Here is a 16,411-nt window from a genome sequence, read left to right on the forward strand (position 1 = left end):
CCCTAACCCTCTGCCTCTCCCAGGGCCCCAAGAGGTTGGAGAGGAGGAGATGGTGGGGCAAGTGCCCTCCTATGTCAACCTTTCCCCCGACTTCCACCCCCATCTCAGCGGAGTGGGACTCCCGTGACAGGCCTTACAGCCGCGGTGCAGGCTGGGGAAGCCAGGCCTGGGGAGTGCCGGGCTCACGCTCCGTGTACAAGTAAGAGCTTCCTTTAAGGTCCACGTTGCATTGTTAAAGCTCCCGAATTCTGCACATCTTGCGCCATCACATCTCTTTAATACAAAAATGCTTCCTTCCTTTGTCAAAACCAGATGCTCAGGTAGAGGCCAGGCTTGTCCTGCGGCCCCACTGACCACTCCCTCACCAGCCCACTTTCTGTACCTTCTGGGGGCACCTGGTCTCAGAAACAGGAACCTAGAGGCACAACCTACACCTGTTTCAGTATACAAATCCAATTCCAGCCACATGGGCAGGCAGGCCAATGGACCAAGGCACGGGGCTGAAGAGGGGGCCAGAGATGCCGAGAAAGGGCCCTGCCCTGGGGACAGTAGTGGGTGTCACCACACTTCCCTGCAGAACCAGCCACTCCACTCACACCCTCTCTCTCCCCTCTGGCCCTCCCGGGCCCGGGACGCAGCATCCCCAAGTCAGACCAGATTCTTACAAATCCTCTTTAATCGTCAGTCTTCAGATCCGCAGCGAGCTTTACAGAGCGGTGCTCGGAGCCCTCCTCGCGCTACAAAGCACAGCCTCACCCACCCACTCCTGAACAGCTCAGGTCCCGGCAAAGGCAGGGCCAGCTCTGTGCCACGCCCCGAGGACGCACCCCTCTGATGCCCTAAGCAGCCCAGGGCCAGGCCCAGCCCCTTCAGCCTGGCCCAGCTAGGCCTTGCTCCCACAAGTTGGGCCAGGCAGATCTGAGCTGCCTGGGTGGGGCTGGGTCAGGCCTGGGGAAGGGGTGCCGTCCCTAACGTCAGGTAAAGCTTACCCTTTCCCACAACCTTTAATGAAAATATGAAAGCCAACGGTATAAGCCTTATAGTGGAAAACAGTTGACCCACGCAGTGGGTAGTCCCCTGACAGCTCAGGGTGCCTTATCTACCCCGCCCCCCATTTTTAATACACTTCCCCCCATACAATATATACATCCCCCAAGGCAGGTAGAAACCCAGCCCACCTGCGCAGAGATGCTGCAGGGAGGGTTTTCCTTGAGTTGCTCAGAGAACCCTGGTGGGCAGCGAGCGGAGGAGCCACAGCGCAGCCGGGCTCAAGGCTGGAGGCAGAAAGGCAGGGAGGCATCCAGGCCCCAGACAGCCCCTCACTTCCAGCAGCACGGGGTGCACAGTTGCCTTGGCAGTGAGGTGCGGGGAGGGCCTGGAGGAGGGAGCCAGGGACACCCTGGGAGCCCTGAGGTTGGGGGACAGGCAGGGAGTTGGGGACAGCAGCTGCCTCAGTACTTGGGGACCTTGCTGTAGTCTTCAGAGTGTACGTTCCGGCACAAGCAGATGGACAGGAGCATCCCCAGGAGCTGTTGAGGGGGAGGGCAAGAGTCAGTGGAGGCGGGCTGCCCAGCCCCCAGAAGCCCCAGGGCAGCACCCCACTGTCCAGGTCCACACACAGGGAGTAAGAGGATCCTCGCCCAACGGCATGGCTCAGTGGTTGAGCATCAACCTATGAACCAGATCATGGTTCAATTCCCGGTCAGGGCACATGCCCAGGTTACAGGCTCCGTCCCCAGGGTAGGCTGGGGGGGACATGCAGGAGGCAGCCTATCTATGATCCTCCCCTATCACTGATGTTTCTATCTCTCTCTCCCTCTCCCTTCCTCTTTGAAATCAATAAGAGACGAAGAGAGAGAGAGAGAGAGAGAGAGAGAGAGAGAGGGAGAGAGAGAGAGAGAGAGAGAGCTATAGCCTCATGACCAGCCTGAGATTCAGGCGGCAGAGGGCCAGGGTGGGACAGTGCTCAGGCCAGGCTTGCCACACGGCCTCCCCCAGGACATCAGCACAGCAGGGACAATCCGCGGGGACAGAGCATGGGGAGGGCTGCAGGGAGGGGACACGGACCTCAATGACAGCGACGCCCACGCACACGCCTAGGATGATGCCCAGGTTTTCCTGCAGCCACGCCTGCACCGTCTCCATGCAGCCCTGCGAGGGAAGAACACAGCCACGTCACCCACATCACGCGCCTCACCCCATCATGCAGAACCACTGGGGGCCACCCCCAGCCCAGAGGGGTCTGTGCGTATCTGGAATAGATATATTAGTGAATAGGTAATGAAGGTACCAATGGCAAGTGGACAAATGGATCAAAGGCAGGAACAACTAAGTGAAGGAAGGGGAAAGGATGGCGCGGGAGCCCAGGCGAGCCTGGGTGCCCCTGAGCCCAGCCCCTCGACCCCACCGCCCTCTACGTACCTCCTCATACACGGGCCACTGCTCGGGACTGTTGCCGCTCTGGGTCCCGTTGCCACTCTGGGTCCCGTTGCCGTTGGAAACCTGGCAGAAGCCCTTCTTCACGAGGGGGCTGCCGTCCTCCCCCTTCTTCTCGCAGGAGCAGGGGTAGGTGACGGTGGTGCGGTTCAGGAGCTCAGCATTTTCTGTCCAGTTGTAGAAGCTGACCCAGCCACAGCACTTGCCCTGGGCAGAGAGGGGACAGGATGCTCATGCCCAGGCCCATCAGGCAGGCTGCCCTCCTGGCAGAGGTGGGGCCGCCTGGAAAGAGGCTCGGATCTGCTACTTCTAGGCCTCCCTGGTCCCAGCCACACCTCCAGGACTCGAGTTTAGGTTTTACTTCGGCTTCTGTGAGCCATGAAGAATTTAAAGGGGCTTTCGGGAAACACATGCCATAAATTGCTAAACAGTGGGAAGAAAAAAAATCAGGACCAGCAGAACAGGAGGGGAGTTCATGTTGAAAAGCAGAACACGGGTGTGGGGGACAAGTAGGAGGGCAGATGGCATTCAGCTAAGAGCGTGGGGTCTGGAGTCAGGCTCCTGGGTTCAAGTCCCAGCTCTGCCACCTACCAGCTGCTCAGCTTTGGTCAAAGTACTGACCTCAGTTTCCTCATCTGCAAAACGGGGTAATACGTTTTCTAACTCCCTGTTACTCGGACTAAACGGGACGAGGCAGGCGGAGCGCCCAGCACAGGTCTGGAGAGCACAATCATTGCTCAGGAAAGGCCAGTCCCACTGCCAGGGGCTGGGCCCATGCTGGAAATACCCCGGGAAGGCACAGCAGAGTGGGGGCAGGGCTCCTTTCCAATCCTGGCCCTGCCCTGTGCACAGGCAAGCCTCTGCCTTTCTCTGGGCTCGACTCCTCGCCTGGAGAATGGGATGGCAATAACCACTATGCTAGGATCCCTGGGAGGATTAAATGAGTTGCATGGGCGAGCTGGGCAAGCTGGGTGAGCTGCGTGCCACTGTGCCCAGCACATGGTCAGTTCCTCACCTGCTTCCTTCTCAGTGACGAGTCCCTGACAGGCAGCCCGGTGGCCAACAGGGGGCGTGCCAAGCATCTCGGGTGTTCTGGGGCTTCAGGTTGTACTTTTTATGTTGCAGTTGCCTGTCTGCTTTCGCTCTAGCACAGTGGTTCTCAACCTTCCTAATGCCGCGACCCTTTAATACAGTCCCTCATGTTGTGGTGACCCCCAATTTCGTTGTTACAAATTGAACATAATGAAAGCATAGTGATTAATCACAAAAACAATATGTAATTACATATGTGTTTTCCGATGGTCTTAGGCGACCCCTGTGAAAGGGTTGTTTGACCCCCCAAAGGGGTCGCGACCCACAGGTTGAGGACCGCTGCCTAGCAGAAAGGTTGGCACCTCGGAGGTCCTCCCACAAAAGGAGGTGGCTTTCCTTGGCCTGTACTGCACCAGGCGGAGCCCTCCTCTCCACGACCTGCTGCCCTGACCCACCCACCCTGTGTCTCGGTGTTGTGCATGGTGAGTAAAACACCACCACGTAAGTGCTAAGTGCTGCCCAAGGGCTTTAAAAGTTCGCCCCATGAATGATACTATAAATATCCAAATGAGTATGGATCAATAGCCCCATTTTATAGATGAGGAAACTGAGGCTCAGAGAAGGTCTGGCCAGGAAGGGGCAGAGTTAGTATCCCAGTTGTCAGGAGCCTGACTTAACCACCTTCTCAGGCGGTGTCTGACAGACATCAGAATCATCTAGAACAGTGGTTCTCAGCCTGTGGGTCGCGACCCCTTTGGCGGTCGAACGACCCTTTCACAGGGGTCGCCTAAGACCATCCTGCATATCAGATATTTACATGACGATTCATAACAGTAGCAACATTACAGTTATGAAGTAGCAACGAAAATAATTTTATGGTTGGGTCACAACATGAGGAACTATATTTAAAGGGCCAGAAGGTTGAGAACCACTGATCTAGAGCCTTGCCAGCTGCAGGGAACCCCCACCAGCCAACCACCTCCCCGGGTGGGCTGCTCCTCAGCTCCCAAGGGACTCGCTTCTCCCCCCCCAGGCTTCTGGGAAGGTGGGACTTGTTCATCCTGGGACGGCGACTCCCTCCAATCTTAGCAAAGCATCTCAGGAATTGTGGGTCACACGAATGGTGTGATGACAGCAGCCTCCTGTGTGTGCCCAGCCCTCCAGGTGACCCAGGCCTTCCTACCTGTCCTCACCTGGTCCTCACCAGGAAGTCCGTGAGGCACTCGGGCCAGAAAACATCACCCTCCCCTTTTCCCAGCTCAGAAAACTGTGCCCACGTCCCCTGGACAAAGTCCCTCCTCCATGTCCAGACGCTCCGGCTGTCACTCGGTGCCAGCAGGTCCTGTGTGATTGCTGTGCCCAGCGTCCTCAGGGGAGAGGAGGAGGCTGCTGCCCAGAGGAGGGGCCCTGGCCAAGGGCCCACGAGAGAGTGAGTCGCCGGGACCTGATCACCGCTGATGTGTGTGTGATGATTGGCTCACCACCAAGGCAGGCTGGGAGCCCAGTCAGATGGCCATTCATTCATTCAGTCAGTCAGTTATTCCATCAGTCATTCAGTCAGCATCCAGTCTGTCTGTCACGTAGTCCTTCATTCTGGTAGTCAGTCATTGGTCTCTGCCTCTCCCACTTTAATTCAGGTGGAATACACATACTACACTAAAGTACACAAATGCCATCTGTGAGTGTTATATGCATGCCGGCCTAACCGCCTGGATCAATGGTTAGAACATTCCTTTTACCCCAGAAGTTCCATGGGCTCCTCCCGAGAGGTAGCCTCCACTCAGACTTGGCACCCCATTTCTTAACCTCCAGGTAGAGTTCCCAACACTGGCCAGCCTGGCTTGTGGTGAGAGGGCCGAGAGCTGAACCCTGCTCTCTGGCCACAGGTGGGAGCACTGTGAGCCATGGGACAGCCTCCAAGCCCCGGGGCCCCTGAGCAAGGAGCTGTGGTGGTGGCTGAGGGGCCAGGAGCCCCGAGCCCATCAGATGCACACTCACACAAACTCGCTAACATAGTCTGTCAGGTACATACAGGCACACGGACGACCAGACCCAGACACACAGATACCCACAGGCCGGGAGCCTCACACTGGCCACCCCTCCCCACCCAGCTTACCTGAGCCTGCACGTAGTCCCAGCCCTGCTGCAGGCTGTCCTCCTGGCCGTCCTTGTAGTCCCGAATGAGCTTGATCACGATGCTGCCCATCTCCTGCTTCACCTGCAGAGAGGAGAGCCAGGGTCAGGTCTGACTTCTGGAAACCCATGCCCACCTCTGGTCACATCGATTTAAACCGCCTCTCCCCCCTCCCTCACCCGCGAGCCCGGGAACATGCTCGTGGTGCCACAGCATTTCATTGTCCATTCCAACCACTTTCCTGGCACTTCCTGTCGGTCACCACGCCATGCTCAGTGCAGCCAGGACCAACCGCTCCTGCCCGCAGTCTATTTGGCACTCAGCAGCCGCAGGGCCCTTTAAATGTGAATCTTTCCATGTCACCGAGAAAACCTCCCAGTCGCTCCCTGCGGCATTCAGGACAAATGCCAACACCCTCTCAGTGCCCACAAGGCCCTGCCTCATCTGTGCCCTGCTCTCCCCAGACCTCGGTCCTTCTGTTCTTGCCTCCTCTGTTTCTATTACACTGGTCTCCTTGCAGTCTGTGTGCTAGGCTCACTCCTGCCTCAGGGCCTTTGCACTCACTGTCACTCTGCCTGGAATCCTCTTCCCCCAAACATTAACACGACTCCCTTCTTTACTTCCTTCAGGGCTCTGCCCAAATGTCACCTCCTCAGACAGGCCTTCCTGGACCACCCTACAGAATAGCATCCCTTCCCTCCCCACACCCACCCAGGCCCTCCTTGTCTTGTATTTTCTCCATAGCATTGTTATGACATGATCATTTGTTTCCAGGATTTATCACCCTCTACTTCTCCCCCCTGAGAACGTCAGCTCCATGGGAACAGGGATTGTGTCTGTGAGCCTGGCCAGAGTAGGTGTGCGGTGTCCACAGTAAGGAACATGTGCAGAACCGCTGCTATCTGCATGCACCCCGAGGTCCTCATGCACACACCCACAGTCCTCATGCATGTACCCCACAGTCCTCATGCATGCACCCCGAGGTCCTCATGCATGCACCACACAGTCCTCATGCATGCACCTCGAGGTCCTCATGCATGCACCCCACAGTCCTCATGCACGCACCCACAGTCCTCATGCATGCACCCCGAGGTCCTCATGCATGCACCCCACAGTCCTCATGCACGCACCCACAGTCCTCATGCATGCACCCACAGTCCTTATGCACGCACCCAGTCCTCATAACCGCGGCTATCTGCACGCACCCACAGTCCTCATGCATGCACCACACAGTCCTCATGCACGCACCCACAGGCCTCAAGCACGTATAACACAGCCCTCATGCACGCACCCTGTCTACCCTCACACCTGCCCTGGGCCCCACAGAATCCACATCCTGGCAGTGCTGGTCGCCATGCTCAGGAATTCAGAGGCCCACAATGAAGAAGAGAAAAGCACACCGCTTTTCACTAAATGCACAGAGAGATACTGATTTACAAATAAGGCAGGTGAGGGGTGCAGGATCAAAAGGATTCACCCCAAAGGCCTCTCACTGAGGCCCTGAACTGAGGCCCTCACTACAGCAGCTTTTCAGGAACGAGTTAGCTGTGTGAAAGGAGGCAAACGGAAACCAGCCCAGGTGGCTGAGGACAGGGCTTTCCCCAGGGACTAGAACAGCCCCATGTAGGACGGGGCCCCGGAGCCAGCCCTGGCCTGGCCCTCCCTGGCCTCTCCCGCGGACCTTGCCCAAGGCCCTTCTCAGCATGCACAGGCTGGTTGTGGTCACCCCAGGCGAAGGGCCCGAGAGGCGCAGGGGCACCTGCCTCTCAGTTCCTGAGAAAGGGGATCGGGGAGAGGCGACAGGTGCTTCCAGGCAGGGACTTTCACAGCCTGGCTCCGAATCCTGTGCGTGGGACTTCCGCCAGCACCCCACAGGCAGCCGCGCCTGCTGTGCTCAGAGAAACCACATCCTCCGGATGGACCTGCGGCCCTGGGTCCTGGGCCTCCGTCACTAACCCAGGGAAACCAGCCTGAGGACCTTGCTCTGCCCTCTCCCTCTTGATAAAACCATTTGCATGTTGCTTCTTGTTTACTCCCCAGAACTCTCTACAGTTTACCAAGCTTTCTGGTCCATAACAAGCCCAGTGGCTAACATGGACCGAATGCTTGCTTTGCACCAGTGCTGTGCTAAGCACTTTTCATGCGGCATCGCACTTCAATCCCCAGAGCAGACCTATGGTCAGGGTACTGACCTCGTTCCCTCAGTCTAGAGATGTAGAAAAGGAGGCTCAGAGAGGTTCGTTAACTTGCTCAAAGTCACACAGCCAACAAGTAGAACAGCTGAGGTTTGAACTCAGGCCTGATTCGAAAACCCAAGCTTTTACCCATTGGGCTCTACTGGCACTTTAACCATATGGCTATACCTTGAAGTGGGTCATAGCACCTTTAAGAAGGGCCCAGAGAAGCCTAGTGGTGGGCCCCTGCCACATAGCTGGGCCGGTCCACCTGCAGATCTTGTATCTTTCTGCCCCGCCATCTCTGCTCTCCACCTCTGCCCCCGGGAACGGATGATCACCGAGGCGTGGAAAGAAGGGGGTTCCCCAGAGGCATTTGTTGGGGAACATCCTCTCCCGGCCTTCCCCCACATCCTCTCGGCCTTCCCCCACGGACCCAGGCTCCATTTACACCCCGGGGTGGTTGCCGCAGCAGCCAGGACTTCCCTGTTTCGGGTCCTTCCGAAATGAGAAGGTGATGGAAACCACGTGCTTTCCACTGACACTGGGTGGTTTCCATGGAAACACCGTATCATCCTCCAGCCCAGAATGTGGCTGAAGGCCACAGCTGAGCCACAGGGACCACGGCTGCAGAGGCCGGTTCAGCTGATGCCTGGGGATCCCAATCCCAAGGCTGTGTTGGGAGCCCAGGGAGGTCACCCTGGCAACCAGGCTGCTCCTGAGACAAGGAGGAGCAGGGAGATAGAGAGGATGCTCACCATCTCCTTCACCTCTGCAGGCTGCCTCTATGGTTCCCGACTGCCCTGCACCCATTCTCCCTTCTTCGTGAAATAACAGCTCCTTTCCTTAAGGGTCAGCACCCCTCAGTCCATCCATGTGCCTGGCAGGCCTCCCCCCACCCCACCTCCCTGCTGCTATGGGCAGGCAAAGACCCAGGCTGCCCTTCAATGCCTTCCACACCGTTGGAACAGGGGGTGCTTTAGGGATGAGTATGTGTCCCATGGTCACACACACAGGCTCTCTCTTTCTACTAATCTGATGGGAGGAGGGCCGCCACCTTGGGCTCCACTGGGGACAGCCCGCCTGAGAAGAAAGTGGAGGAGGGAGAGGGAGAGACCTGCTGGCAGCCTCTGGATGCCTGGGCCCAGCTGAGCCTGCGGCCAGCCGCCTACTCTCAGTGGGTCACTGCCGCCGGCGATCAAGTCCTGCCCAGGAAGAACCACATCTTTATAGCCAGTGCAAGATGGAAATGCAGGGCCCTCGCTCAAAAAGGACTAAGAATTTCGAAGCAGCAGAGCAGCAGGCCGAGCACAGGACCCTTCTAAGTGCGGGACCCTGCGTGACTGCTCGGGTCATGTGCCTAAGAAGCCAGCTCCGGTCCTGCCATCCTCCCATTTCCAGGAGAGCAGACGGAGGCCCCCAGGGTCAGAGCAACTTCCCAAGGCCACACAGCTGCAGGCAGCAAAGGTATGACTGATGTGAGCAGCTCCAGAAGCCCGAGACCTGAACCACAACAAGCCACTCACTGTCTCCACCGACCCTCAGATGGACACCCCCCGCCTTTCCCCACCAATGCTGTGCCTTTATTTCACCCTGTGGTGTGACTTTGCACAGGAAGGCTAAATTAGAAGAGAACTTTGAGTCCAGTGTATCATTTACAATACATGTAAGAATCCCTCTCGTACTTTTCCAGGTTCTACTTAAATGCTCCCTTTGATGGGGACCTCAATACCTCAGAAAACAGCATATTTTAGTGTTGAGGGCCTCTTGAGAGAAGCAATTCATTTTAAGTTGAGCCCAAATGATTTCCACCATTCGTGTTAGTTCTCATCCCCCCTTTTTCTGCCCAACGGGGAACAATCAAATCGCTCTCTCCCCCAGGACAATGATGTTTCAGATATTCGAGACCAGGCCACGTCTCCCTTTACCCTCTTCTTTCCAGGGGAAGTTTCCAGGTTCCTTTGGTCACCCTTTTGGGATGGTGTCCAGACATCTCCCCACACTGTTTATACTAACTCAGAGGTGGGGGACATCCTGCCCACGGGCCATATAAAACCCACAAAGTCATTTGGCCTTGCCCTGCTAAGGCAACCGCAGGTGGAACTCAAAATTCAATAAATCTAGGAGCTTTTATCATAGCGACATCTATATATATAAAAGGCTAATATGCAAAGTGTCCCCTCGGGAGTTCAACCAGGAGACCAGGGGTTCAATCACTTGCTATGATGTGCGCTGACCACCAGGGGGCGGCACGGAATGAAGCAAGGCTCCGACTGGCAGCCAAAGGCTCCGGTTGGCCCTGATCACCGGCTAGGCCTAGGGACCCTACCCGTGCATGAATTTCGTGCACCGAGCCTCTAGTAAATTTATATTAAGTGAATTATATTAAGGACCCTTGGCAGAAAAAAGGTTCCCCACCCCTGCTCTAACCTGTCAAATCCCCTTAGAATGAGTGCCCCAGACGCAATGTAACGGCTACATTCTCCTGTCTTCTCCCTGGGTTCCACGGGCCATGTGCCTGAATGCTTCCAGGCTTCACCCCGGTGTCCTGAGAGGAAACGGGCACCCTTTGCAAGCGCTAATGTGGAGGGATGGCATGTTTACTCTTAATGACCACCAGAGTCTCCCCGAAATTCCACTGCAATCCAAACAGCCAGAGACCCCGAGTTCACGTCATGTCCCGGTCACCTCAGGAGGTCCTGAGGGCAGGCCCTGAGCCGGAGTCACCCGCACAGCCCGGCACCCGCAGGTGCTACAAGTCTTTGTCCCACTTTCCCTGGGATCCCTTCCCAGAGGGACAACCTGGACACTTCCTTCCCTAAAGCGAAGAGAAAGGGCGCCCTCTCCCTGTGCTGCCCCAGGGAGTTTCATCTCAGCGAGGGGGCCTCTCACAGACTCGCATGGTCCCCGAGGAACCTGCTTTCCTACCTGTAACTTAGGACGCGTGCCCGGTGCCTATGTGGGCCTCTCGGGGAAAGAGAAGGAAGGATCACAGCTCTCCTGACCACACTCTCTGAGGACCACGGGCAGTCTGCTCAGACAGTGTCCTGACCTCCCACCCCCAGCTCCCACCCAGACCATGCGAGCCCCTTCCCTGTCAAGCTCTCATCCCCCAGGCCTTCTCCTGAGCCCTTGATATAACCCCTCGGAACCTCAGCAATTTCATCTGTGCAGGCTGCTGGGCAGGTGAGAAGTGTGCATTGCGTGAGTGCAGCCAGCCCAGTGCCCGGCACGTCATAGGAAGCGGTATCAACCCACTTCCTTCCTCCTTACCTCCTCCCACCGTCTGCTGCCTGCAGGGAACACGTCAGAACCCCAGACTGTCAGGTCGCCTGAGGCTCAGAGAGACCAGGTAACCTGTCTGAACACACACCGCACCCAGTGGCAGAGCCCACCCTCCAGCACAGGGTCCCCGAATCCCAGACCTGCCCTTTGCCCTCTAAATGGAGGCTGGATCAACAGTCAGGCGAGGAAGCAGCCAGGGGAATCTCAACCTCACACTTCCTGGTCCCATAGTCCTTGCTAATATCAATATTGATACCAACAACAGGAACAGCTGCCATTTGTTGAGCCCTTACTAGGCACCAACGAAGTTAATAACGGTGACAACAGCCATCACACTTGCAATGATGCCAGCGACCATCTGCTCGGGGCCAGTACTACTCTGAGCCCTTCCCACGAGTCAGCGCCCTTCCCCCTCGCCACGGCCTATAAGGTGGCTCTTGGGGCCCACGTGCTCCGGCGCTGAGATCCCCCAAGTTTCACAAGGGGATCAGGCTGTGTCACAGTCCAAAGTCTCTCCCATTCACGTTTCCGGGGAGCACCTGAATGGGGGACACAAAGGCCACAAAGAGCCCCACTTCCGTTCGGGTCCATTTTGCCACCAAATGAGCTGCAAATGTGTGTGTGTGTGTGTGTGTGTGTGTGTGTGTGTGTGTGTGTGTGTTGGGGCGGGGGGGCAGCGCGGTTTCAAAGTGGTTTGGGGTTTCAGAATTGCAGACAATTGCTTATTGCCATTTGACACACAAGGCAACTGAGGCCCAGAGAGGCTAAGGAATGTGCTGAGTCTCAGCGCAGAGGTTCCAACATGGGTGGTTTACTCTGGAGCCAGGCTGGGCCACCACGCTGTATGTTATAAACGTGTTGTAGTTGGTGCGCCTGGGTGTGTGTGTGGGGGGGGACAGGCAGGTTTATCCTGATTTATAATCAGGGAACCCAAGGCTGGAGAGCCCACATGCCTGGTCCAAGGACCCGGCTGCCCTCGGCTCTGCCCTGGAAACAGTGGCCGCTGGAAGCGAGGGGCAGGAAACACAGATGGCAGCCCAGGGGTTCCTTCCCTCCCACCTGCCCAGGGGGCCTGGCAAGGGGGGAGAAGGCCCTTCACCGCCGCCTTGGAACAGGCCTTCCCTTCAGGCTCCCAGCGCCCGCCCCCCCCCCCCCCCCCTCCAGCTGGGCCTCATCTGCAGGAATAAACACCATCAAGGGCATGTTTAGTCTTTAGCTGGGATTTACAATGTGCCGGGAAAGAAAAAATAAATCATTCATTCCAACTTGGGCGATAGGGTGGCGCCAGAACTTCCCCAGAAAAGCCAGAAAATTTCCCTTGCCTTCCAGAGAGGAGGTGGGCCAAGGGGAGGGGGCTGGGACCAGGGGAAGGGGGATGTCGAGCCTGGGGGTGGTGAAGGAGGCAAAGAAGGGGACAGCGTCTAGCGTGGAGTCAGGAGAGGCGATCCTCGCCCCAAGCCCTGCTCTGGAGCCGGGGACGCCTCCGCGGTGTAGCGCCTGGTGGTGAGCCAAGCAGAGACTGTACCATCCTGTGGGCAGGTGGCGTGGTGTCGGGGGAGGCATGGGCCTGAGGCAGAGGATGCGGAGGGAAATCTCCACTCTGACACCTCCAACCTGTGGGTGACCGTGACCAAAGGTCACTTTGCTTTTCTGGGCCTCGGTTTCCTGAAGTGGAAAATGCTTGCAAAACTGAAACGTGTGTCGAGTTATGAAGTCAGCTCCTGGCGTGTGGTTGGTGCCCATAGATGGGCACCACCTTTATTACTGTGAGATGGGGAAACACACAGGGGTGAGAAGGTGGACTGCCCGGCACCCGACAGAGCTGACTAGCTTCTGAGTCACAGGAACCACCTCATTGGAGACCATTTCTGATCTACCCTGATGATAACGTGCAACTGACTGGGTCCCAGAAAAGCCCCAGGGACTGATCCCCAAACCCTGTCTCTGGAAAAGGACAGTCCTTGCCCTAAGCATTTGCCTCCTGTGCGGTGGCCAAGCAAGCTTCCTGTCATCTGCTGAAACTGTTTCCCTTTTTCCCTTGACCACCAGGAAGCTCAGTGTCCAAGTTAGCCCTCCGTTACATGAGCATCTCATCCCATGGCTTCAGGCAGAATGGTCTTCCTCTCTCTCAGTGTACATTCTGATCTCTCCAATTTGGTTTTCTGTAGGAAGTCAGGGCCAGTCCTCCTGGCAAACAGGCTGGGTGTGGATTGTAAATAAGTAAAGCAGGTTTAGGTAGGAACCACCACAGTGAGAAATTTCACCCGCGTGAACCCAGAAGCCAGGTTGCTGGGGTTTGGATCTCAGCTCTGCCATTTACTAGCTGTGTGACCTTTGGCCAAGTTGCTTAACCTCTCTGTGCCTCAGCTTCCATATGTGCACACAAGGGTTTTCATATCCATGACCTCATAGGATTTCTGTGAGGATCGAATATTAAATGCAGTAAGTACACATTTAGTTCCAGGTGTTTTCTAAGTGTTAGCTATTGACGGTGTCATGTTTTCTCAGCTTCCTTCTAAGAGGGATTGGAGGTAACTTGACCTTCAAATGGTAAAATGCAGGAGCCCTCATGGCTGCCGGCTCTGCACCTGCTCAGAGGACCAGACCTGTAGCACTGGACGAAGGTAGACCCCAGCCAAACTGGGCCACGGTGAACTTCTCCTAGAGTCCGGGAGTCTGAGCGCTCCCTGCTCTGGCCATTGACCTGCTGGCTGCCCTCACGCCCTCACCTGTAGGACAGGGCTCTCACACTTGGGGAAGCGTGGTGGGGATCAGTGGAAGAATGAATGTAAAGTGGCCAACACTGCCCCAGCATATGGTTTGTGCTGACCCAATGTAGGGATGGTGGAGGCTACTGTTACTATTGCTGACATTGTTATCGCTATTAATCTCTCTGAGCATCTGCTTTCCTGTCTGACAACCTAACACTTACTGCACAGAGCTGCTGTGAGGAGAGACTATGTGTGTAAGGCTTCTAGAAGTTACCATGTGCACATAGTAGGTCTTCCTTAAGTAACTGTGATTATCACAATTGACTGGCTCACCCAGCAGCCATTCCCGGCTCCTTGTGTCCCTGTCTTTAGAGTCGGAAAGCCAGATACGTTCTCAGCCACCCTGAACGCCAGGGGTGCCTTTGTAATGCAATCTGGGGCACGTTTTTAGGGGCCTTGCTCTTCTTTCCCTTGATCTGGCCACAGCGGCACAAGACGGGGCTGTGGCAGCCACCGTGGGACCACAAGGTGAGTGGCATGCTGTGGAAAAGCCATCACAATGAGGATGCTGAAGAGACAGCCAGGACCGCAGTCCCTGAGCTTCTACGCTTAACTGCTGGCTACGTGCACCAGTGTCCTTAGATCTGAAGCACAGTAAGTCTAACGTTCTCGTCCGCAAAGCTGCGCACCTTCCCTCTGGCGCAGGCCGGGGGTTTTTATTGACAGCCTCCTCCCTGGGCCTCACCTGTGGGTGAGGGGCATGGATTTAACGGTTGCTAAGGAGCCTTCACATTAATGAAAACGTTTACTGAGTCCTTACCATGCCAAGCACTGACATAATCTCACGGAACCCTCCCAACGACCCAAAGAGTTAGATTTCATTATTGTCCCCAGTTTGCAGAGGGTGAACCGGGCAGAGAGAGGCGAGCGGCTTGCGCACAGTGGCTACAGGCCTGGAACAGGGTGGAGTGGGATCCTGGTCCAAGAGTGACCCTTCCAGGCCAAGGGTCCGCGGTGTGACCACGGGAAGGCTGCCTGTACCCACGGGCTCATCTGGGACAGCTGAGGCTTCTATCTCCCCCCATCCGCTCCGGGCGGATCCCCCACGTGGCCGTCCAGTGCCGGCTGGGCACGGGAGGGAGGGGTGCGTACCTTGTCCATGTTGAAATAGAAGAGGACGCCAGCAGCCACCTGGGCGATGAGGATCAGGAGGAGGAAGACGAAGTACTGGGGACACAGAGCCGGCAGGTTAGCTGGAAGCCCTCACCAGGTCCCCCCTCAGGTGCGCCCCACCCAGCCGGGGCCCCGCAGGGCTCAGGGCAGGAGAGGCAGAGGGGGCTACTCACCAGCCCCAGCAGGCAGCGGACCTCGTTCACGGCGCCGATGCAGCCCAGGAAGCCCATGAGCATGGTGACGGCCCCCACGCCGATGAAGACGTAGGCGCCCACGTTGAGCGAGGTGGAGGAGGCCTCTGGGGGATGGGAAGGAGGGTGTTCCATTAGGCCCGGCTGTCTCACCCTCATGAAGTACAGAATCAGGGGCAGGGCCCGAAGGTCCAGGACCTTCCTTGGAGTCAGGGTGCTGGGTCAGCCCCCCAGCAAGGAACCTGCTCCTCACCCCCTTTGGAAGCTGCCCGGATGTGCCTCCCCCAATCTACCCTGACCCCCATCCCTGCTTCACTTGATCTCCTCAGCACTGACCAGGAGTGAGAAGACGACCTTTTGCTAATCTCGCTTGCTCCTGCCTGCAGCCCCACAAGAATGAGAGCTCCAGGAGGGCAGGGACTCAGGTTTGCTCCTGCTGAACCCCCAGATCCCGAGCCGTGTCTGGCACAGCAACAGGATGAGGGAGTAGCTGCTGAATTAACGAACCGTGGACTGGCAGGTCCTGCTGGGGCCACGGACACCACTGCCTGCCTTCCTCCTCGCCCATTGATAGGACTAAACACCTGCCTCTCCAGCCCACTCACTCCCTGTGCCTCAGGGCTTCACACGCCACCTCCAACTCTGACATCACTCAGCACAGCCGCTTCCAGCCGAGGAAACGAGGAAACGGAGGCCCAGAGCAAGGAACCAGAGGCTCAGAGCGCTGCACCAGCACAGACCAGAGCTGGGATGGGAAATGTGCAGACCTCCAAGGCCGCTCTTTCCACCAAAGCACAGGGCACATGTCCTGGCATGGGTGTGGCCCTTGCTCATTCCTTCAGCCAACACATGTTTACCAGGTGCTCACCACCTGCAAGACACTGTGCTGGCTGCTGGGGATGCAGAGTCAGGCGGCAGAGGTTCCCACACCCAGGAGCTGACATTATGTGGGGTGGGGAGTGGGGACAACAAGAAAACAATACAATCTTCTGGCCGCATAAAGGGCCATGGAGGTGCTAAGCCGGCTAACGTGGAGAACTACGGAGCAGGGAGTGGGTTGCAGTGTGCGGAAGGCTGGTCTGAGCAGGTGATGTTTGAGCTGAGATGAGAAAGGAGAAGTCATTCAATTCAAGACCTCAAGGGAAGGGAAAAGCATTCCAGGCAGTGGGAACAGCAGGTGCAAAGGCCCGAGGAAGGAGTAAGCTCGATGCATTTGAAGAATGGAAAGAAGGGGAGAAAGAACGGACCAGTGTGAGTGGGAGAGGAGTATGACAG

The 16,411-nt window shown here is 56.8% G+C and overlaps 1 protein-coding gene across 2 annotated transcripts in view; it reads right to left on the bottom strand.

Moving 5' to 3' along the window:
* Positions 1-658: 658 nt before the first annotated feature.
* CD82 (CD82 molecule) overlaps positions 659-16,411 on the bottom strand; it is a 51,764-nt gene continuing 36,011 nt past the window's right edge. For both annotated transcript variants that reach the window (XM_059709594.1, XM_059709595.1), the window contains 6 exons: positions 15,119-15,243; positions 14,925-14,999; positions 5,585-5,686; positions 2,422-2,643; positions 2,068-2,151; positions 659-1,529 (listed from right to left, as the gene is read on the bottom strand). In XM_059709594.1, coding sequence (XP_059565577.1) covers positions 1,452-1,529; positions 2,068-2,151; positions 2,422-2,643; positions 5,585-5,686; positions 14,925-14,999; positions 15,119-15,243 — 686 coding nt within the window. In that variant the 3' untranslated portion in view covers positions 659-1,451. The remainder of the gene's footprint in view (positions 1,530-2,067; positions 2,152-2,421; positions 2,644-5,584; positions 5,687-14,924; positions 15,000-15,118; positions 15,244-16,411) is intronic.

This window comes from Myotis daubentonii, chromosome 9 (assembly GCF_963259705.1).
Source record: "Myotis daubentonii chromosome 9, mMyoDau2.1, whole genome shotgun sequence".
In the NCBI taxonomy this organism is placed as follows: Eukaryota; Metazoa; Chordata; class Mammalia; order Chiroptera; family Vespertilionidae; genus Myotis; species Myotis daubentonii.